At 44.4% G+C, this 24407-nt stretch overlaps 1 protein-coding gene across 4 annotated transcripts; it reads right to left on the bottom strand.

The window, feature by feature from the left end:
- Nucleotides 1-10356: 10356 nt before the first annotated feature.
- On the bottom strand, nt 10357-11928 carry BEX3 (brain expressed X-linked 3). Of its 4 annotated transcripts, none has more exons than XM_002720295.5 (3): nt 11788-11928; nt 11336-11421; nt 10357-10920 (listed from the first exon to the last, which is right to left on the bottom strand). In XM_002720295.5, exon 3 carries the CDS (start codon nt 10906-10908, stop codon nt 10603-10605), a length of 306 nt encoding a protein of 101 aa, XP_002720341.2. In that variant the 5' UTR covers nt 10909-10920; nt 11336-11421; nt 11788-11928; the 3' UTR covers nt 10357-10602. The 4 variants fall into 4 exon arrangements, with proteins under 4 accessions (XP_002720341.2, XP_008271289.1, XP_069922537.1 ...); XM_008273067.5 differs by having other exon boundaries at nt 10357-10971; nt 11788-11843; XM_070066436.2 differs by lacking the exon at nt 11788-11928 and adding an exon at nt 11598-11735.
- Between the last annotated feature and the right edge of the window lie 12479 nt (nt 11929-24407).

The following is a 24407-nucleotide window of genomic DNA, read 5'->3' as shown; positions in this document are numbered from 1 at the left end:
GGTAAAATATTTATAAGTTGTTTGCTGAAGACAAAGAAAATGTTTATTTGATTATAAGTCCCCAGTTAGAGGTTAGCTGGCAGGGTCTGATTGGTAAAAAGCTCTAGTTGGAGAGTAGTTTCTGATTGGTTAAGCTTAAGTTTTATTTTACTAGGCTATGACCATTTACTATGAGTTTGGTTTCAGTTTACTTATATAGGAACTCCAAGGTGCTAGGGCCACATTAGTCTAATGGGCTACCAATTAATAATTTTAACAGTACTGATCACTATATACCTGTGGGGAAACTGCTCTGGGTCAGTAAATGATCCATTCAAAAGGATTAAAGGGAACAATTCCTTAAGTTAACATGTTGGGGAATAGTATATGTTCTCATGAGCCAGACTTAAAGATGTCATAATTCACAATACATCAGATAGAGTATTCAGAAGGGCTTTTCCTTCTTAATGGCAATACGATTAACTCTAAACTCTAAACTAAAATTCTGATTTTGCCTTATGAGGGTTAAAATCAAGGACCCGAAAGAGGAGCCCAGCATTGTGGCACAGCACGTTAAGCTGCTGTCTGCAACACTGGCATCCCATATCAGAGTGCTGCTTTTTTTCTGATCCAGCTCCTTGCTAATGTGCTGGGAAGGGCAGCGGAGGATGGCCAAACTACTTGAGCCCCTGCAACCCACGTGGGAGACCCAGATGGAGTTCCTGGCTCTTGGTTTTCGGCCTAGCTCAGACCTGGTGGTTGAAGCCATTTAAGGGAATAAACCAGTTAGAAGGTCAGTAAAGCAGTTAGAAGATCTCTCGCTTTGGCGCTCTCTCTCTCTCTCTCTCTCTCTCTCTAAGATTCTTTCAAATAAATAAAATAAAATATTCTTTAAAAAGAACCTAAAAGATCAAATTGCTTATAACTAACTTAACTGTGTCCTGGAATAAAAATCAATATACAGAGATACAAAAATATCCAGGACTCAGCAGGTAAAACTGACAATTTGTAGCATCAGAGCAACCACTACCAATCCTGCAAAGAAACAAGCAAAATATAACCCATCATGAGGACAAAAATCAATAAATGAAAAAACTGGCCCAGAAATAACAAAGATGCTAGAATTAGATAAGAACATTAAACAAGTATTTTATAGTTCAAGAAACTGGAGAGAAGAGTGAACATCTTTAGCAGAGATGGAATTTAAAATATTTAAAAGACAAAATTGGACATATAGATAAAATGGCTGTGTATGAAATAAAAATATGCCATATACGGTAAATAGCAGGTTAGGGATTATAGAAGAAAAGAATATTGAGGGCCGGCACTGTGGCATACCAGGTAAAGCCACTGCCTGCAGTTCCAGCATCCCATATGGGCACCAGTTTGAGTCCCGGCTGCTCCACTTCCCACGCAGCTTTCTGCTATGGCGTGGGAAAGCAGTGGATGAAGAGCCAAGTCCTTGGGCCCCTGCATCCGCGTGGAAACCTGGAGGAAGCTCTAATTTAATGTATAAAATTAAAACCATCAATAAGGGGAACAGTTCTGTATTCGAGGTATATAATAAAAGTAAGATGCTGAAAGAAAAAAAAGTGGAGCAGCCAGGACTCAAACCAGTGCCCATACACTGGCTGAGGCTTTACCCACTACACCACAACACCAGCCCCTCAAACTAAGAATCTGTATCAAGTTAACCTATCACTCAAAACTGAAAGTAAGGGGCTGGCTGGTGTTTGGTACAACATTTCAGATGCTGCTTGTGGGGGCAGAGGGCATCGCTGTGGCGTGACGGGTAATGATGCCGCCTGCAGTGCTGGCATCCCATATGGGTGCTGGTTCAAGTCCCAGTTGCTCCTCTTCCAATCCAGCTCTCTGCTATGGCCTGCGAAAGCAGTGGAAGATGGTCCAAGTACTTAGGCTCCTGCATCCATGTGGGAGATGCAGAAGAAGCTCCTGGCTCCTGGCTTCGGATCAGCCCAGCTCCAGCCGTTGCAGCCATCTGGGGAGTGAACCAGCAGATGGAAGACCTCTCTCTGTCTCTACCTCTCTCTGTAACTCTCTCTTTCAAATAAATAAATAAATAAATCTTTCAAAGAAAGAAAGAAAGAAAGAAAAGAGAATATTGAAACTGAAAACATAGCAATAGAAACAATTCAAAATTAAATAGAACAACTGAAGAAATTAACAGTACATTAATTATATTGATAATTACTTTAAATAAAAATTGTCTAAGCCCTCTAATTTTATGACAGAGATTGTCAGCAAGACTCAGCCCCTATTCTCTGAATGCTTTAGAGAAGAGAAGGCTAGTTAGACAAACACAAAAACAGCAAACGTAAACTGAATGTCTTTTTTTTTGCCAAAAATATACAACACATCACGTTCTATACATAACTAAAACTGTACTCACATAAGCTAATATAACCAATTCTTTTTTTTTTTTTTGAATTTTTACATCAAGGTAAGTTGCACGTAACATACAATTAACCATTCTTTTTAATGAGGGTTTTTTTGTTTTGTTTTGTTTTGTTTTTTGACAGGCAGAGTTAGACAGTGAGAGAGAGAGAGAGAGAGAGAAAGGTCTTCCTTTTTCCATTGGTTCACCCCCCAAGTGGCTGCTATGGCCAGCACATTGCGGCCAACACATTGCGCCGATCCAAAGCCAGAAGCAGGTGCTTCTCCTGGTCTCCCATGCGGGTGCAGGGCCCAAGCACTTGGGCCATCCTCCACTGCCCTCCCGGGCCGCAGCAGAGAGCTGGACTGGAAGAGGAGCAACCGGGACAGAATCTGGCGCCCCAACCAGCACTAGAACCCGGGGTGCTGGCGCTGCAGGCGGAGATCGCCTAGTGAGCCATGGCGCTGGCCTTAATGAGTTTTTTAAAGTTTTCTTGAAGGACAGTGACAGAGAGGCAGAGGGAGGGGGAGAGAGAGAGAGAGAGAGAGAGAGAGAGAGAGAGAGAGAGGTTTTCATTCCACTGATTGACTCCCCAAATGGCCACAACGGCCGGAGCTGGGCCAATCTGAAGCCAGGAGCCAGGAGCTTCTTCTAGGTCTCCCACATGGGTGTAGGGGCCCAAGCACTTGGCCCATCTTCTGCTGCCTTCCCAGGCCATGGCAGAGAGCTGGACTAGAAATGCAGCAGCCAGCACTTGAACAGGCGCCCATATGGGATGCCAGAGCCTCAGGCAGAAGCCTAGCCCACTATGTCACAGTGCTGACCCCTAATATAACTAATTGTAAATCAGGTAAAAGTCTTTATGCACACTTCTGTAGGAAATAAACAGAGATACTGGTACACTGAGGTGTCTAGAGAATTCGCATTGAGGAGGGCCAATGGAAAGTGCACTAACTGGGGGGAAGGGGTGTCTCACCATAGTAGAGGAATACAGTGAGATTGTGAAACATAGTTTGGATTCTATTCCCAACAGCTGAAGGAAATCTGAGGGACTTGGGGTCTACACTCACACATGCTTTCACCTCCTTTGGTTCTTACAGAAGCCCTGGAGGTCACTGAGTGCATTCACTAACAAAGAGTAAAACACTGCCATGGTAATAACTACTAGGTTTACACTGGCAGCTCAAAGATCTGAAGCAGTTGGAAACTCGTTATTCTCACGTGTCATCGCCTTTTCAGTATGTTTTCCCCAAGTTCCTCACTGTGTTTTGATTGACCTATTAACTTACTTCATCTTTTAAAAATCAAACTTCAATATCATTAGGCAATAAATAATACTTATTATTTTGGGGGAATATTTATAAAAGCTTAAAATTAGTTGATATTCATGTGATCTCAGTAAAGGAAACAAGGTGGTAAAAATAAGATTTTTCAATTTGTTAAAATTTATTTATTTGAAAGGCAGAGTTAGAGAGAGAGAGAGAGAGAGAGAGAGAGAGGTCTTCCATCTGCTGGTTCACTCCCCAAATGGGCACAACAGCCTGAGGCTGAGCCAGGCTGAAGCCAGGATTTATCCGGGTCTCCCACATCAGTGGCGGGGGCCATGCACTTGGGCCATCCTCTGCTGCTTTCTTAGGTGCATTCGCAGGGAGATGGGCCAGAAGTGGAGTAGCCAGGACTCAAATCGGTGCCCATACAGGACACCAGCATTGCAGGCGGTGGCTTAACTGTTGCACCCGATGCCAGCCAGCCCCAGATTTTTAAATTTTCTTGACACATTTTTTTTCTGTTCCAAAGAAACAGCAACAATAACCACTTCAGAGGGGCTAGTCCTGTGGTGCAGCAGATTAAGCCACCACCTTCTGATGCCTGCATCCCATATGAGCACCGATTCTATTCTTGGCTGCGGTGCTTCCAATACAGTTCCCTGCTAATATGCCTGGAAAGGCAGAACATGGCCCAGTGTTTGGGCTCCTACCACCTAGGTGGGAGACCCCAGTGGAGTTCTAAGCTCCTGGTCTTTTGCTTGGCCCAGCCCCAGCCATTGTGGCCATTTGAGGAGTGAATCAGCAGATGGAAAATCTCTCTCTCTTCCTGTCTCTGCCTTTCAAATAAATAAATAAATCTTTTTAAAAATTTAAAAATCACTTCAGAACGTATTACTATACAATCAGAAACACAATAAAACTCTTGATTTCTGCGACAATTACTCCTTATTAATGGAATATATCAAATATTTCTTTTTTTAAAGATTTAATTATTTATTTGAAAGGCGGAGTTACAGATAGGCAGAGAGAGAGAGAGAGGGAGAGAGAGAGATATCAATCTTCCATCTGCTGGTTCACTCCCCAATTGGCCACAATGGGCAGAGTTGGGCTGATCCAAAGCCAGGGACCAGGAGCTACTTCTGCATCGCCCATGCGGGTGCAGAGGCCCAAGTGGGCTATCTTCCACTGCTTTCCCAGGCCACAGCAGAGAGCTGTATCGTAAGTGGATCAGCCGGGACTTGAACCATCGTACATATGGGATGCGGGCACTGCAGGCGGTGACTTTACCCCTACACCACAGCACTGGCCCCTGAATATTTCTCTTTTCATATGAAATTCAGAAGTTTTTTTCTTACTAAATAGAAAATGCCATTCATCAACTACAAAGGAGGGAGTAAATGTCTAAGCAGGCTAATTGCAACATAACATCTAGGGAAAATCCGAAATCAAAAACATTAAGATTTTTAGTTTCATGAGGCTGTCTTATATTTACGTGTATCACTTAGAAAGCATTCCGACAAGTGGCACATAACATATTGTTGAGGGAGTTCTGGTGTTGGTGTTACAGGAGCAGTGGCAGGAAGTCTGTGGCTCTGGTCATCGGGTCTGCGTCTCAACCGGGACGGATGTGGCAGATTCTTCTCCCCAGTTCTTCAGAAACAGCACAGCTCCTGTGTTACAGTTCTTTGTGTTGCAGCTGTGTCACAGCTCTCTGTATCAAAGCTTTTCCTCTCTGCGGGGTTCAGGTCTCTGCTGGTTTGTTCTCTGGCAGCTGGGCCAACCAGCCTTGCAAAGTGCTGCCTGCCCCCAGAGGCCTGTCTGAGCCAGAGGGCTGCCTCCTCTAGAAGGCTGTTTGCCAGGAGCCTTCTAAAGCAGGAAGTTCTCCCTGATTGGTCAATGTATATGCTAATGAAGCATGCTACATGAACCAATCAGGGAAGTGACATTGGAGTAGTCTGTTTTGCACAGAAGCATGCAGAGTTCTCAATCAGGTCTATTAGGAAGACTCAACGACATCTAAAGATGGCATTGTAAATGTTTCTTCCATCTCCCCAAAACTCAGGGCTCCTAGAGAGTTATGTCATGTGTTTCTTCTTCCTTCCAGGGGTCCCTGGATTCCCTATCAATACTAACTACATCACATGCTATCTAAAAATTTAGAAACTGAGTCTTTGAAACAAAATCAGTATGTTTATCACATGAATATGTGATGTCAGCCAAGGAGACAGAAAGCAGACATGAAATTTTGTGTTCACATAGATAAGCCAATCCTTTTTCTTACCTGGGCACAAGTTTTAAGTTTCATGAAGAAATAGTTCTGTCCTTCTCTATTACATAAATGTACACTAGGGCCAGCACTGTGGCGTAGTGGGTAAAGTACCTCCTGTAGTGCCAGCATCCCATATAGATGTTGGTTTGAGTCCTAGCTGCTCCACTTCCCATCCAGCTCTCTGCTGTGGCCTGGGAAAGCAGTAGAAGATGGCCCAAGTCCTTGGGCCCCAGCATCTGCAAAGGAGACCTGGAAGAAGCTCCTGACTCCTGGCTTTGGATTACCACAGCTCCAGCCAGGGAGGCCAACTGGGGAGTGAACCATCGAATGGAAGACTTCTTTCTCTGCCTCTCCTCTCTCTGTGTAACTCTGCCTTTCAAATAAATTAATAAATCTTTATAAAAATGCATTCATTGTATGTTCCCAACTTTGCTCACTGAGAATGCTCACCGCTGAAATGTGATGGCTTGGCAGGTTTGAAAATTAGGAGCTAATAGGAAGTTGATCAAATATGATTCAGGTGGCTTTGATGAGCTGAGCAAAGATATACTAAATAATTTAAACATGGCAAGCTAAACATGCTTCCTTGGCAGGGGCTTTGAAAGTGACATTGTTTCTCACAAAAGGCTCAGTCAGAGCTTGGCTTTGTTATAACTAAGTATAGGATGAGGATAAAAAAAAAATTTACAAGTGGTTTCTTTGGAAGACTGGATTATAGTTTTGTTTATATTCATCCTGCGCTGTCTGCATCATTCAAATGTGTCAATGACCTTGTAAAATGATGCTTCAAAAAGGTCAAGAACAAATGGAATTAAAAGATGATCCATATTTTCCACAAACTTTCTGAAGTCCCCTTGTATTACATACATAATTATAAAAAGTATCACATTCTAAAATGTTGCTTATAGAAACCTCTAAAAGATGAATACATAAAATAAACCAGAGACAATTAGCCTACTGCTTAAGACCCCGATTAAGACACATATATCCCATATCAAAATGTTTGGGTTTTATACTTGGCTCCACTCTTGATGCTGGGAGATAGTAGTAATAACCCACTTGATTGGGTTCCACACAAAAACCTGGATTGAGTTCCCGACATGTGGTTTTGGCCTGGGCCTGTTACAGGCAATTAGGGAGTGAACCAGTGAATGAGAGCTCTCTCTGTCCCTCTGCCTCATAAATCAACTAATTTTTTTAAAGACTGATTTATTTGAAAGGCAGTTATAGAGAGGCAGTGGCAGAGGCAGAGGGAGAGGTCTTCCATCCACTGGTTCACTCCCCAAATGGCTGCAATGGCCAGAGCTGCGCAGATCTGAAGCCAGGTGCCAGCAGTTTCGTGTAGGTCTCCCACAAGGGTAAAGGGGCCCAAGCACTTGGGCCATCTTCTACTGCTTTCCCAGGCCATAGCAGAGAGCTATATCAGAAGTGCAGCAGCCGGGACTAGAACCGGCACCCCCATGGGATGCTGCAGGCAGCAGCTTTACCCACTATGCCACAGAGTCGGCCCTTCAACTTTTAATATAAACATAAACCACTCACAAAGACACAAAATGTTAATTGTATTTTAGATAAACTATAATTGTGCAGTAATTAATAAATGAACCAATAATTAAATGCATTACTATGTTATTAAACATCTACTATATGAGGCACTATGCTAGAAATTGAGCTTCAGGACAATTAAAATTATTATGAAAGGGCACAGGCTTCATACAGATGATAATATATAATTTAGTAATTTTATAAATTTATATTAATAAATTTATGATAATGCATTGACTTAGATACTTGGAAAGATGAAAACAGTTTTTTTAAAGATTTATTTATTTATTTATTTGAAAGGCAGAGTTAAAGAGAGACAGAGAGATCCTCCATATGCTCGTTCACTACCCAAATGGCTGCTAACGACAGGGCTGGGCCCAGGAGCTAAGAGCTTCTTCTGAGTCTCCCATGTGGGTGCAGGGGCCCAAGGTTTTGGGCCCTCCTCCACTGCTTTCCCAGGAGCATTAGCAGGAAGCTGGATGAGAAATGGAGCAACCAGGACTCCAACCAGCACCCATATGGGATGCTGGCACTGCATGTGGTGGCTTTAACCGCTACACCACAGAGCCAGCCCTCAACACCGGCTTTAAGTATAGACATGCAATGATTATTGTAGTCCAATTTCAGGAATGTCTTATTTTGGAAATATATTCACTGCAAAAGCAAGTAGGTAAGGTAATTTAGATGACAATGTGTGTAATCTAAACACTATCAGTGTTTCCATATATACCTATGTTGCCAAGGCTCCTATATATGACAATCACTTCAGGAACTGTCAAAACATTAATTCCTGTCAGGATATTCAGGGGGTGACAATAGCAGGCTAGAGGTGAGAAAGGCCCCCAAGTGTCAGCACTTTTAACATTTTCCCTAGGTGATCACGATGCAAGTAAGGGGTGTGTGTTCCTTTACACATTAACATACATAAGGTTGGGGTCGGCGCTGTGGCACAGCGGGTTAATGCCCTGGACTGAAGCACCAGCATCCCATGTGGGTGCCGGTTCTAGTCCCGGCTGCTCCTCTTCCGATCCAGCTCTCTGCTATGGCCTGGGAAAGCAGTAGAAGATGGACCAAGTCCTTGGGCCCCTGCACCCAGGTGGGAGACCAGGAAGAAGCTCCTGGCTTCATATCAGCGCGGCTCTAGCCATTATGGCCATCTGGGGAGTGAACCAGCAGACGGACAATCTCTCTGTCTGTCTCTACCTCTCTCTGTAACTGTCTTTCAAATAAATAATAAAAATAAATCTTTGAAAAATATATATAAGGTTAAAAACTACAGATTTGAGTGACTCCTTATTATGTTCCTTTGGAAATTAAATCTAATACTTTCTAGACAGTTACTTGCCTTAGGCCCCTCAGCTAAGAAAAGTCTGTTAGAAAACTTTTTGACCTGCGTTTCTAACTTCATTAATCAATCACAGTAATTAATAACTTAGAATCAACCATATCAACTCTGTACTAGCAACTCAGTTCTAGAACAATTAGAACAAACCCATTGTTTGGAGAAGAGCAGACACTTCTATATCCCTTTATAATGCCGTCTATTTTAATATAGTTTTATGTACTTACGGTTTCATGTTTTAGCTGTGGAAGGAAAAGAAAGAGCAAATATGTTCCCCCAATGAAATTTATGTCTGTTAAACTGGGTGGGCAGGCCTGACAGGAGCCTCCTTTGAGAAAATCCACAGAAAGGGTCAATACACAGGAAAAGTAAAGCCATCAGCCTGTTCGTTTTTGGGAGGTTTGCAGTCATGCACCCTGGGCACACTGGTGATACCTATATGTACTTCCTCACCTAGGCCCCCGTGGCATTCATGTCTTGCTTTCTTTGAAAACAAAGGGCATAAAAATAAAACCAGAAAAGAATGGATATAAACCCAAGAATCACAGGATTTGGAGCCAGAGTTGTGGTGTGGCAGGTAAAGTCGCTGCCTGTGCCTGCATCCCATATGGGCGACAGTTCGATTCCCAGTTGCTTCACTTCTTATCCAGCTCCCTGTTAATGGCCTGAGAAAGTAGTAGAAAGTGGCCTAAGAGCCTGGGCCCCTGCCTCCCACGTGGGAGACACAGTGAGGCTCCTGGTTTCTGGCTTTGGCCTGGCTAATCCCTGGCCACTGTGACCATTTGGGCAATGGACCAGCAGATGCAAGCACTCTCTCTCAACTCTTTCAAATAAATAAAATACATCTTAAAAAAAAGAACCATGGGAGTTGCACTCAACTGCATAAACTTAATTCCCCAGGCTTCTAGAGAGGTCAAAGGGGGATTTGGCTCACCAAGCACTCCAGAGAAATCCATGAGGTTTAGTTACCTTGAAGACTCATGTCTTCAACAAGAACCAAATCAGTAAGGAGCAGAATATGGATATGGCAGGGGAGCAAGATTGCAAACAATGGAAGAATGGAATAGGAGAACCCACATATTTTTGCTTTCTGTACTTGTGAAAATGGGTGAGAACTCCTTCCAGTCCTCCCAAAGTATGCGAAAGGAGCCTATTAAATGCTGGGAGTTAAAGAGGAGCCAGCCCAACAGTTTCATCCCTCATCTGGTCCACTTAGCAGCCCTGTAAGATAAGCATTGTTCCTCATTTCACAGGACTCTAAAGTAATGTAACTATAATGAAGGGAGGAATTATTCAGTTAAGACTGGAAAATATCAAGGTTTACTCTTCTTTAGGTCTGTTGAGCCAGTAATTGTTATGTACCTGCATTTTATTCAGATACTCGTTGAAAAATCATTTCCATTGCTTCTCAAACTCCAGATAAAAAGAGGAAAAGTCACACAATATCTCGCCACACAGAAATGCATCCCAGTGAACACTTTGCTGTGTTTCATTTCATACTTTTGGCTCCTGTTTTATGAGTCTATACTCTTCAATGAGACAATAATAAATATCTAGATTGCTTTTCAATTGCTTTATTAACTTTACATTTTTCCATGCAAATGGATGAAACTCTACTCTGACAGAAACTTAGTCTGGGTGCAGATGCAATTTTCAATTAGAAGCTGGCAACACAAGACCCACTTGACACATGGAAATAACATAAGGTTCACAGCAAATGGATCCATAAAGGCATGTTGGGAAAATGCAAGGAAAAGGAAATCAATGGGAATCACAGTATTAATCTCACGGAAAAGGGCAGAAGTCAAGGCATAAGGCAAAATTCATCATGATGGTCATGGTGATTGGAGAGCTCCCCCATAAGGATACGCAAACAATTCCTCAGCTGCAACTCCCTAAGTTTTCTCCTGATTTCTCTCATCTCCTCCATGAACATTTCCATATCATCCCCATCTCCACCCATCCCATCATTGCCCTGCCTATTGGGTATGGCCCATCGAAAATTAGGGGCAAGTCGGCGAGCCTGTCCCCGTCTGTTATTTCCTGCAGGCTGGTGGCCTTCACCTCCTCCCAAAGGGCGGTCTTCTCCATTCGGCATGGGCTGCTCCATTGGTTCGTTTTCCTGGTGGATATTTGCCATGGTGAATTGAATTTTTTTTTTCTGGCTGTGTTTCTTTGGACACAAGTAAAGGGTGAGGAGAGACTGAATGCGTGGTGCACTGACCAGCAGGATTCAGAGCCCTGACACCACAGGTTTAATTTTTCCCACCTTCGACGCTTCGTGCGCCCTCTAGGGGGCCTCCAATGCGAGCCCCTCCCTCTAGCTCTCTCTCCTCCTCCTCCCCTCATCCCCCATCCCCTCCAAAGCCCACCATTTTTCTTTTCCCAGGATTCTTTCCCAGAGCTCTGCAGGCACCAAAATGGAGGACAGGGACAGGGAGGGGGAGGGGGCACGGGTCGCTGGAGGGGTCTGGGGTCCCAGATAGGGTTTCCGCACGCTCCTCCCCGCCGCCCCCACCCCGGTCTGTCCCACCGACCTGGGCCTATCCTTGCGGTCTCCTCCTCCTCCCGATTCTCGCCGCCGGCGCGCCGCCGCGACACTCAGCGCCTCAGACCTGCAGACCTGCAGACGGCGGGGTCGGGGAGAGGGGGCGGCTGCAGGCGAGCGCTCGGCACCGCTACGCCCCCCCTCCCCGCCCCCTGCCGGCCCCTTCCCGCCGCCCTGGCCCCCGCGCCTCCGTCCAGGCCCTCAGCGGCCGCGTCCCTCCGCAGAGCCGCCCCGCCCCCTCCGGTGTTCACCGTTTTCCCGCAGCGTCCCGGGGCGGGGGGACTTCCTCTGGCTCCTGCCTGCTCTGCTGCTCTCCCCTCCAGCACCCCAGCCGCCCCTGCACCCCTACTCCTGGGGGCCACTGTATAAACAGAAAGCGGCGGGGCCCGCTGCGCTGTTCTCCTCGCCCGCCGCTGCCGCCCTGGCCGCCGGGGCCCTCACCTGCTCCGCTCTGCCCGGGCCCGATGCCAGCCCGCCGAGCGCAGGGCAGCGGGGAGCTGGTAGCCAGACGCGAGTGACGACTGCACCCGAGGCTGCGTCCCTCTGCAGCTCGGGGTCACGTGACGGCCGCGCGTCACCGCCGCGCTCGCCCCCGACTCCAGCGGCCAGTGTTGCTGAGCCCCCCGCCCCCAGCAGCCACAAGCACACGCATCCTTTACCCACCCCCCGCCCCCGAAACACTCACACCGCCTATCTTTGTGCGGTGGTGCCCCGATGTACACCGCCCTGTCACTCATCTCCATACTCTCCAATCTGAGGGCCTACAAGTGGCATCATCGCCTTATGGTTGGAATTTGCTCGCTGCTGGTTTCTAAGGAAGTTCTGTATTATCTTCCATCACCCGCATTCCCACCTCACTGCATTCTTGGTTTTGACCTTTTCTGCTTTCTCTCCTTTCTCCTTGGCTTTGAACTTTCCCCTGTGCCCTCTCTCCCCATCTTGCCCTTTCAGTCACCAATGCCCACCTAGCCGCTAAGTCTTACCCTGCTAGGAAGTTTAGAATAAGGACTGAGTTGAAGAGGCAGAAGGGGACTCGTCAGAAAGGGAGATGAGGAAGGGGAATGGGCTGTGTATACTTTTCTATTTCCTTTTTTTTTTAAGTAGCATGCCTCAGAAAATTAGAAATAACCAGTTTTCATTTTTGAAAGAAATGCTTCATCCTGCAGAATGAAAAAGCCTCATTGTTTATGTAGACCTGTACCACACAGAAAATATTTTCTCTGGGCTCCACACAACATTAACATCACTTTGGAAACATACTGTACTGCTGGCCTGTTGCAAAATTTTGTTTGGAAAAAGGAGGGACCCTTCCTGAATACAGCTGGTGTTTGCAATGTAATCTGTAAAGTAAATCTTCAGAGAGAAGTCTGGTTGTCAGACTTAGGGCATTTTATAAAACTTTGTGTGATGGTTTTGATACCCCCAGGCATCAGAGTAAAGGAGCCTTTTTATTCCCTGCCTTCCTTTCCAAACTTTCCAAACCACCCTGACAAATATTTTCTTAGAAGGAGCTCAGAAGTTAAGTCTCTAATAGTCAGAAATTAGACTCAAAGCCATCTACTTTTTGATGTCTTTCAAAAATATTAGAAATAAACCGGGGTTGTGTGTGCAGTGACTAAAGACTGAAACTCATCCCAAGTACAAACGTTCTGTTCTTCAACTTGAAATCCTTTTTTAAACAGTTATCACAGCTAGAGAGATAACATAAAGAAAGGGGCATTGTTATGAAAAAGTATTTAGTAGTTGTTGATTGTGATAAAAAAAAAAGGAAATCATCATATACTGCCCTAAGACAAGACAGACCAGACAAATGCTTTACTGCCTCTGGTTTGGGCCCCAAACTCTTATATATATAAATCTCCTACCCTGCAATACTATGGGGGACATTGAATAAAGGAAGAGCATACACTAGTGCATTTATGGCTTGAGGTTATAGAACTATTTATTATTATTAAATTATATAGATATGCTTTTACAGATATAGCAATACATTAATATCTAGCTCTAAAAGTTCACATTGGGAAGGGTATTTGGCACAATCCCTTAAGTTACCACTTGGGACACCTGCATCCTGTATAGGAGTGACTGGGTTCAAGTCTCAGCTCTGGGTCCAATCCTAGCTTCTTGTTAATGCACAGTCTGGGAGGCAGAAGGTGACGGCTTGGGGACTTGGGTCCCTGCCATCCATGTGGGAGACATGGATAGAGTTCTGGGCTCGTGACTTCAGTCTGGCCCAGCCCCTGTCGTTGCTGGCCTTTGGGAAGTCGAATCAGTGGATGGAAGATCTATCTATATCTCGATCACTATCTCTCTCCCTCTCTTTTTAAAAATATTTTATTTATTTGAGAGGTAGAGTTACAGACAGTGAGAGGGAGAAACAGAAAGGTCTTCCATCTGCTGGTTCACTCCCCAAACGTCTACAACAGCCAAAGCTGAGCCAATCTGAAGCCAGGAGCCAGGAGCTTCTTCTGGGGCTCAAACGCTTGGGCCATCTTCCACTGCTTTTCTAGGTCATAGCAGAGAGCTTGATCGGAAAAGGAGTAGCCAAGACTAGGACCGGCGCCCATATGGAATGCTGGCGCTGCAGGCAGAGGATTAACCTACTGAGCTACAGCACTGGCCCCCGTCTCTCTCTATCTCTATCTTCCCCTCCATCACCCTGTTGCTCTGCCTTTCAAATAATATAATAAAGAATATGAGGGGACTTCAGAAAGTGTGTGGAAAATGGAGTTAAAAGATATTTTGGTGAAAAAATATTTGAAATCGATGCATGAAATCCATGCTATTTTCATGAACTTTTTGAAGATCCTACATAAAGGAAACTTTGCCTACTCCAGCTTTCCTATAAGCATTGGCCATTATAACTTTGATGGTGGGGCCAGCACTGTGGCATAGTGGGTTAACCCACAGCTTGCATCGCTGGTATCCGATGTGGGTGACGGTCCGAGTCCCAGCTGCTCCACTTCTGTTCCTTCTCCATTTCTGATTCTTCTCCACTTCTGATCCAGCTCCCTGCTAATGCACCTGGGAAAGCAGAGGATGATGGGTCAAGTCCTTGGGGCCCCTGTATCAGCGTGGGAGACCCAGAAGAAGTTCCTGGCTCCTGGCCCCTGGCTTTGGCCTGGCCCCAGTCTCAGTTGTCCCAGCTATTTGGAGAGTGAATCAATGGATGGAAGATACATATACATACTACTTTAAATGAAGCAGCCTAGGTCCACTTGAGGAAATGACTTCTGATTTAGGACCTGGATGATGAGAAAGAAGACACTTTGAAGTGCTAGGCGAAGAACATTCCAGACAGAAGATTTAGCAAGTATAAAGGACCAGAGGTGAGCACTTTTGAGGACTAGAAAGAAAGCTGGTGAGACTACAGCATAAAGAACACATCCAGTACTAGTAGATCAGGTTAGAAATGTGGACAGAAGCAATATCATGTAGGAAGGTCTTTTAATTCATTGTAAATAGCTTGATTTTTTAATTTTAAATCTGAGTTGAAACTATTGGAAAATTTTATGAAGAGGAGTAAGAGGATATGAATTATTGTCATAAAAAACAAATATAAAACAAAAGTGAAACAAAGATTCAGAAAATTGGTAGTATACAGTGTTGGTGAGTATGTAGGCAAATACGCACTTTCACCCATGATTGCTGACAGCTGAAATAGTGTAGGGGACTGGTGCCATGATGCAGAGGGCTAAAGCCTATGCCTGTGGTGCCAGCATTCGGTTCTAGTCCTGGCTGTTCCACTTCCAATCCAGCTTTCTGCTATGGCCTGGGAAAGCAGTGGAAGATGGCCCAAGTGCTTGGGCCCCTGCACCCACATGGGAGACTCAGAAGAAGCTCCTGGCTCCTGGCTTCAGATTGGTGCAGCTCCAGCCATTGCTGCCATTTGGGGAGTGAACCAGCAGATGGAAGACCTCTCTCTATCTCTCTCTGCCTCTCCTTCTCTCTCTGTGTAACTCTGACTTTTAAGTAAATAAATAAATCTTTTTTTAAAAAAGTATAATTTTGCCAGAATGTTATTTTGGATTTTGCACATTTCAGTGCACTTCCAGGTTGAAAGAAGACTGTGAATGCTTATTTCACAGAAAAAAACATGTTAGAATCACCATGTGTATGATAAATATGTTTGACTCCTTCAAAAGAAAATTTTCTCTCGCTTGACCAGAAAAATCATTTTTTTTTAATTCTTGCTCTGAAAGTGGTATCATTTGGGACAAAATGCACACAATATATATTGTATATACATAGAATGTATTTTTATCCATATAGTAACTGTAGGAATTTCTCATATTACCTTGAACAGGAAGCATCTAGTCTAAGCTCTGCAGGAAAAAACTCACATAATGTGCACCGCCTTCCATCTCCAATAGAATACAAATAGTGTTGGGATGAATACCAGAGTGTCTGATAGTTCTAGCACCTAACAAGGTCCTAGCACCCAGTGAGCTGTTAGCTCAAATGTGTCAACTTACACAGCCACAGGTAGCAGATGAGTATATGTGAGGGAAGCTGAAGGAGCAGGAGTGTGGTTGAACTCGAAGGCACACGCCCTACCGAAATGGGACAGCCTCTGCTCTCCTCTTGCCAATTGTCATGAGGAAATGAAGGCTTATGGTTGCAGAGTAGTCTCTTTTTTTTCCCAAGAGATACCAGAAACACAAAAGTTCATGTGGAATTCATTTGTGGAAGAGTAAGCTGCTGATTCAGAACTGCGCACACATTTCCTCGACTCTATTTAGCTGACTTGGTAACACGTTGGCTTCAATGCCTGTGGCTATCAGCTGCAGCATGACAGGTAACTCCTTCAGTTATCTATTGACAGGTAGCATCCTGCTCTAAAACTCACTGCTGGAAGGTATGCTGATAGATACACACACACTCACAGATTCTGAATGAGACATCCAGAAAGTGCTCAATGGGAACTGCTCTTTTCTGCTCCACGATGTGTGAGGCAAGGATGACTTGCTTTAGAATAACTCTACAACCTGTAGATGAATCCAAAACCTAGGCACTACAGCAACGGAGACTGAGCCAAAAGACAGGCTTTTATGGGACTGTCAGCCAGAGGGTCGACATGTAGCGTATCCAACATGAGTGTCTCAGGGCTTCAAAAGCAAATGTTCCCAGTAACTAAAGTGAAAGCCATATGGTCTTTTATGACCTGGTTTTGGAGATTACATAGCATTAGTTTTACTGTACTTTATTGGTTGGAAATGTTTCATAAGCCCTCTTCCAAGATTTGAGGGGAGGGAATATAGATCTCACTTCTTAATGAGAGAAGTGTCAAAACATTTGCACGCATGTTTTAAAACCATCACAGGGTCTGCCGTTGTGGTGCATCAGGTTAAAGCCCTGGCCTGAAGCGCTGGCATCCCATATGGGCACTGGTTTGAAACCCGGCTGCTCCACTTCCAATCCAGCTCTCTGCTATGGCCTGGGAAAGCAGTAGAAGATGCTCCAAATCCTTGGGCCCCTGCACCCGTGTGGGAGACCTGGAAGAAGCTCCTGGCTCCTGGCTTCAGATAGGCACAGCTCTGGCCATTGTGGCCAATTGGGGAGTGAATCAGCAGATGAAAGATCTCTCTCTCTCTCTCTCTCTCTCTCTGCCTCTTCTCTCTCTGTAACTCTGACTTTCAAATAAATAAATAAATCTTTAAAAAAAATCCATCACATACCTTACTGTTATGTGCCTCTTACCATCCCTTGCTACCCTCCAGTTAGGCAAGGAAGTTAGTACATTAGTGACATTTGTTTGATCACAAGTGTTTGGTATAAACTAACTTTTGACTGTAATTTTCTTTTTTCTCTTGTCTGCTTTCTTGCTGTCTTAGTTTGGGCTGCTTTAACAAAAATACCATAGACTGGATGGCTAAAATAGGAAATATTTATTTCACAGAATTTTGAAGGCTAGAAAGTTCAAGATTAAGATGCTAGCAGATCTGATGTCTGATGAGTACCCACTTCCTGGTTGGCAGATGTCCATCTTTTCTTTGTATCCTCACACAGAGGAGAGCAGAAAGCACGGAAACAATCTCATGTTGCTTCTTGTTAGAGTAGTAATCTGACTCATGAGGGCTCTACCCTCATGACTTAGTTACTCTTCCAAGTTCTCACCTCTGGGGTCTCTGTGTTGTGGCACAGCGGGTTAAGTCACTGTCTGCAATGCTGCCATCCCATGTGGGTGCCAGTTAGAGTCTTCACTGCTCCACTTCCAATCCAACTCCCTGTTAATGTGCCTAGGAAAGCAGTGGAAGATGGCCCAAGTCCCTGGAGTCCTACACCCACATGGGAGACCTGGATGGATTTCCAGGTTCCTGGCATTGGCCATTGCAGTCATTTGAAAAGTGAACTAGCTGATAAAAGATCAAACTCTCTCTTTGTCTCTCCCTCTCTCTAACTATGCTTTTCAAATAAATAAATAGTTTTTTTTTTTTTTTTTTAAGAAAAGTTCCTTCCTCCAATCACATCACATTGGGGATTAGGATTCATCATGCGAATTCGGGTTGGACACAAACACTCAGCCCATGGAACTTAGCCAATTTTATTTATTACATGCTAGGTTTATACATAATAAACAAAACAAAATCAAAGGAAATATGCTAATATTTTGTCTATGACTTCCTTTACTCTAAGCGATAGATGATAGGTCAAAATCATAAAACTTCCAAATTTGATTTTCCATGTTTCAAATATTCTTTTTTTAAAAGATGTCTTTATTTATTTTAAAGGCAGAGTTATGGAAAGGCAGAAGCAGAGAGAGAGAGAGAGCGCGAGAGAGAGGTCTTCGATCCGCTGGTTCACTTCCCAAATGGCCACAATAGTTGGAGCTGGGCCCATCTGAAGCCAGGAGCCAGGAGCTTCTTCCGGAGCCCAAACACTGGGGCCATCTTCGACTGCTTTCCCAGGCCATAGCAGAGAGCTAGATAGGAAGTGAAACAGCTGCCACCTGCAGTGCCGGCATCCCATATGGGCGCCGGTTCGAGTCCCGGCTTCTCTACTTCTGATCCAGCTCTCTGCTATGGCCTGGGAATGCAGTGGAGAATGACCCAAATCCTTGGACCCCTGCACCCAAGTAGGAGACCTGGAGGAAGCTCCTGGCTCCTGGCTTTGGATCGGTGCAGCTCTGGCCGTTCTGGCCAACTGGAGTGTGAACCAGTGATGGAAGACCTCTCTCTCTCTCTCTCTTTCTCTCTCTCTCTCTCCTTCTCTCTGTGTGTAACTCTGATTTTCAAATAAATAATAATAATAAAAATTTTAAAAAAAGGAAGTGGATCGGGGCGGGCGCTGTGGCGTAGCAGGTAAAGTCACCTCCTGCAGTGCCAACATCCCATATGAGCGCCAGTTCGAGTCCCGGCTGCTCCACTTCTGATCCAGCTCTCTGCTATGGCCTGGGAAAGCAGTAGAAGATGGCCCAAGTCCTTGGGCCCCTGCACCCACATGGGAGACCCAGAAGAAGCTCCTGGCTCCTGGCTTCGTATTGGCACAGCTCCAGCCATTGCTGCCATCTGGGGAGTGAACCAGCAGATGGAAGACCTCTCTGCCTCTCCTTCTCTCTCTGTGTAACTCTGACTTTCAAGTAAATAAATAAATCTTTTTTTAAAAAAAGGAAGTGGAGCAGCCAGGACTCAAAGTGGCGCCCATGTGAATGCCGGCACTGCAGGCAGCAGCTTTACCTGCTACACCACAGTGCCGACCCCTAAATATTCTTCAATAATTTAGGTGGATAAGGAATAAGCAAGAAATTATTATTAAAGGCTAGTGAAGTTGATAATATCTTAGGCGTTGATACTGCATGAAATCTTAAGTCAGTTTTTATCCAATACCTGACCATGAATCAATCTATAGTCTGGGAAAAACGATGCAAGCTCTCTTTGTCTCAGTGTTCTGAACAACAAATGTTCAGGGAAGGCATCTGACCTAGTTGTTGAGAAAGCAGTTAAGACACATGCATACCATCCTGAAGTTCCTGGATTCATGTACCACCTCCACTCTCGATTCCAACTTTCTGTTAATGCACACATGGGGAGGCAGTAGGTGATGGCCCAAGTAATTAGGTCCCAGTGACCCATGTGGGGGCTCAAATGGAACTCAGGCTCCAGGCTTTGGCCTAGCCTTGTCCCAGCCATTGAGGACATTTAGGGAGGGAACCAGCACAGCAGATTTGGGAGCAATCTCCCTCTTTCTCTCCCCTTCTTCCTTCCCCCATAAGTAAATGAATAAACAAAAATTTAAAAAAATGTTCGTTTATTCTCTCTCTTACACACACACACACACACACACCTCTTCCCTAGCTCTTCTCCCTTTTACACCTGCCCCAGTTCCTGAGTGAAGGGCTGTATTTCCTGTCCTGACTCAGAGACCGAGGCATTAGTAGTATGACAGTACCCTGTGTCACATTTTTCATTTGAAACCTCTGCCTGGTATGTTTTGCCCCTGTCCCTCCCTCATTCCCCTCAACTTGGTTGCCTTCATCTTTGAGATTAAAGATGCATTTCTGATGCTGGTCATCAGGCAGTGGTTACTTCTATCTATTAAACTGTCTCCAAGTAATGGATATCCTTTGTGGAAAAAGGGGAAAGGTACTACTTTTTAAATTCAAGTTACAAGGGCCAGCACTGTGGTGCAGTGGGTTAAAGCCCTGGCCTGCAGCACCAGCATCCCATATGGGTGCCAGTTCAAGTCCCAGCTGCTCCACTTCTGATCCAGCTCTCTGCTATGGCCTGGGAAAGCAGTAGAAGATGGCCCAAGTCCTTGGGCTCCTGTACCCGTGTAGGGGACCTAGAGGAAGCTCCTGGCTCCTGACTTCGGATCAGCGCAGCTCCGGCCTTTGCAGCCATCTGGGGAGTGAACCACTGGATGAAAGACCTCTCTTTGTGTCTCTACCTCTCTCTGTAACTCTGTCTTTCAAATAAATAAAATAAATCTTTAAAAAAATTCAAGTTACAAAACAGCATGTACAGAATTATCCTAGTTTCCTTACACATACATCGTGATAAAAAGAAAAGACAAACAGCACTTATGTAATTGTTGATATATGCAAGGCATTGTACTATATGTATATTCATTATTGCATTTTGTTGTCTCAAAAATTTTACAAAGTAGGTGCTAATATTATACTCTATTTTACAAATAAAAGAACTGCGGGAAGGCAAAGCCAAGCAACACACATTAAGTGGCAGAGCAGGAATTAAAACTCATATAGTCTGGTTCCTAAGTCAATGTTCTTGAATGTTACCCTATCATTGAGTCCCAATTTTATATCTCATTCATTCTTTTGTTCATTCAACATTTATTTTTATATTATGTGAACACTATCCTTTGCTAGGCACTGCCTCTCCATATCCATTTGTCAATCTCAGCACCACAGTTAGGAATGCCAATTTCCAGGACATAGCTTTTGCCATTAATCAAAATATAAGAAATACACATTCAGTTCAATCAATATTTATTGAATGTCTACTATGTTGCAGGTAAATCTCTGGAGATATAAAAGAGAATGAGGTAAATGTAGCCTTCATATTCTTATGGAGCTCATTATTTAGTGGGAGGAAAGCAGAAACAGAGCAGTAAGTGCTGAATTTGGAGCACTTGGAGCACAGAATAATAGGATCTAATTGAGCTGCCAATGAAGTCTTTTAGGAGGAAGCAATGTCTAGGAGATTGATTTCTGGCATGACAGCTCAAAGAGTGCTGTAGACTTATTCTCCAGCGAGACTGATAAAGACTATAAAGCAAAACAACCAACCATTTAAAGCCTTTGGAATTGGTGTTAAGGGTATATATCAATGGAGAAACATTTCTTTAAGGAAATCTATAGAACATTATAAGAGAGGTGAGCATTGTATTTGAACCTTGAGCTCTCCCCTTACACTTCCAGCTTAGGGAGGCATAAGCTGCACTCCTAACTGGCAGTGGAGAACACAGGGAATCCTCTGTTTGCAGTTTCCGGTCAGGAGCTTTCATTTGTGAACAGCAAGGTGTGAACATTTCTCATCCTTCCCCCAACCATCTGCTGCTGGCGCTAACTAAATTCAAGCTGAGTATGTTCCAAAAACATTGGATATTGTGGTGGAGGCAATTGAGAAGTGATTCATGGATTTGTTGAACTATTGTCTGGCTAGATTGTTGGAGAGATCCAGGGAGAGCCAGAGAAGGAGATGGCTAGGAGTAATTTTCCTGGGGCCAAACATATATCAAACTGACCTTGGGAACTGTTCCTTGAGAGCCTATGTTTGATTTAATTAGTGTTAAGAGCAATTGATGGCAATTATTGAAAATAATAGACCAAACAGTCAGCAATTAGAGGAGCCTAAAGTTTGAGTATGGTCAGGGAGAAAGACTAAGAAAGCCCTGTGAAAACCATTGTCATCATAGAGTGACTATGGGCACATCAAAAGACTTGCCTCCCTGAGGAGCGACAGAGATTTAGTGCTGGAGGGAGAGCAGTGGATATCATCAAGATCATCTAGCCAATCACTAAAGCAATAAATAGGCAAATAATAATAATATGTCCTGCAGAGGGGGGCAGTAAGCAGACTTGCTACAACATGTTATCTAAGACATCTAGTTTCCAACAAGACATGCAAAGAAACAGAAAAGAATGACCCATACATTGGAAAATAAGAGCAGGCAACATAAATCACCTGTAACAGTTATGAGATATAGAAAAAACTTCAAAGCCACCATTAAAAATATGTCTCAATAACTAAAGGAAATCATGATTAAAGAAGTAAAGGAGGGCCAGCATTGTGGCACAGTAGGTTGATCCTCTGCCTGCAGCACCAGCATCCCATATGGGCGCCGGTTCTAGTCCAGGCTGCTGCACTTCCAATCTAGCTCTCTGCTGTGGCCTGGGAAAGCAGAAGATGGCCCAAGTCCTTGGGCCCCTGTACCCGCATAGGAGACCTGGAGGAGGCTCCTGGCTCCTGGCTTCGGATTCAGCTCTGGCCGTTGTGGCCGTCTGGGGTATGAATCAGTGGACAGAGGACCTTTCTCTTTGTATCTTCCTCTCACTGTCTGTAACTCTACCTCTCAAATAAATAAATAAAATCTGAAAAAAGAGGAAGATACAATGACAATATTGCATCAAGTAGAAAGATCGATAAGGACACATAAATTATTAAGAAAGAATCACATGGGAATTCTGGAATTGAAAAGCCAATAATTGAAACAAAAAAAAATTAGAATTGACAGAAGAATTAGTGAACTTGAAGATAGATTGATAGTTATATGATCCAAAATATACACAGAAAAAAGATGAAGAAAAATGATTGGGGGCCTGTGTTCATTGTGGTGCAGTTGTTAAACTGCCAGGTGTGACCCAAGCATCTCATATAAGAGTGCCGGTTTGAATTTAGGCTGTTCCACTGCCAATCCAACTCCCTGCTAATCCTCCTGGGAAGGCTGAAGATGATGGCTCAGGTACTTAGGCTGCTGCCAGCCTTTTGAGAGATCGAGAAAGAATTCTAGGCTCCTGGTTTGGCCTGGTCTAGGTCAGGCCTTTGAGGTCATTTAGAGAGTGAACCAGCAAATGGAAGATTGATTCATTCTCTCTCTCTCTCTCTCTCTCTCTCTCTCTCTCTCCCTCTCTATAAATCTGCCTTTCAAATAAATGAATACATTTTTTTAAAAAAAAGTCACTGCTTGGGATGCCCACATTCCAGGTAGTGCCGGCTTTGAGTTCCAGCTCTGCTTCCACCGCTTACTGCTAATGAACACCCTGAGAGCTGGTAGTCATGACCCAAGTGCTTGAGCCCCTGCTACTCACAATGGAACTTCTTATTCCTGGTTTCAGCCTAGCCCCAGCCCTGGCTGTTGCAGCCATTTAGTGAGTGAACCAGCAGATGGAACACCAATCTCTCTCTCTCTGTGTGTGTGTGTGTGTGTGTGTGTGTGTGTGTGAGAGAGAGAGAGAGAGAGAGAGAGAGAGACTCTGCCTTTCACATAAATAAATCATTAAAATAAAATATCTGTGTATTATCTAAAATCATCTTCTGCTACCATTAGGCCTTTCTGCTTTAACCTCAAGTTATCTATTTACATCTAGAACATTCATATCTAAGATAAAGACTATCACAATCAGTGCTTCATGTTAGTGAATTTTGAGTTCTTATCTTCTCCATAATAAAATTCTACCCATGGAGCCAGTGTTGTGGCACAGCATGTTAAGCCATGGCCTGTAATGCTAGCATCCCTGAAGGGCACCGATTCAAGTGCCAGCTGCTTCACTTCCCATCCAGCTTCCTGCTAATGCACCTGGGAAAGCAGCAGAAGATGGCCCAAGTGCTTGCGCCCATGCCACTCACATGGGAGACCTGGGTGGACTACCTGCCTCCTGCCTTCAGCTTGGCCCAGCCCTGGCCACTGAGGTCACGTGTCACTTGGGATGGAAGTGCTCTCTCTCTCTCAAGTAAACAAATAAATCTTTTTTTTTAAGAAAAATTAAAAAGTTTCCATCAAGACCTCTGTGAAAAAGAAAAGGAGAAAGAAAGTGTAGTACTCTGAACTGCAAAGGGGACAACTGTCCTCCTCCAGGTGTGTGTCCAGGACAGCCCAGCTGGCAGCCTAGGGAGTCTGATGCCTGCTGCAGACTGGGGCAGAGAAACTGAAGGCAGACCCACCCTGGAGAGCAGTGTGGCTCTGATGAGCTCTTCCACATCCTGCCTGAGCATCACCCCTCCAAGCGCCAGGGGGACGGATTTAGTCTGTCTTGTGAAATGGGCATAGTGACCCCTGGAACCTCTTTTCACTCCAGCCAGACCAGCACCCATTAGCTTGTTGAAACCTTCAAGAATAGTCTAAAGACACGAACTGCCCAAAAAAGCACAGCATACAGGAAAAACAGTACATGAATGGCACAACTATGAATCATATATGCATTTGTAGATACATAAGCATTGGGATATGGATATGCATATGCATAATAAATCTTACATAGCACTTTCACATATTTCCATCCAGGGATGAGAGTATCCTCAAATCTACCTTGCATATCCCTTTAAAACTTACATGAGTCTGGGGATGTCAGTTGAACTGATGTGGAGCACCTGTCACCAGTC

Source organism: Oryctolagus cuniculus, chromosome X (genome assembly GCF_051225735.1).
Source record: "Oryctolagus cuniculus isolate XC-2025 breed Fujian yellow rabbit chromosome X, ASM5122573v1, whole genome shotgun sequence".
Taxonomy (NCBI): domain Eukaryota; kingdom Metazoa; phylum Chordata; class Mammalia; order Lagomorpha; family Leporidae; genus Oryctolagus; species Oryctolagus cuniculus.
Note: the sequence above shows the minus strand (reverse complement) of the source record. Positions and strands in the feature narration are given on the sequence as shown.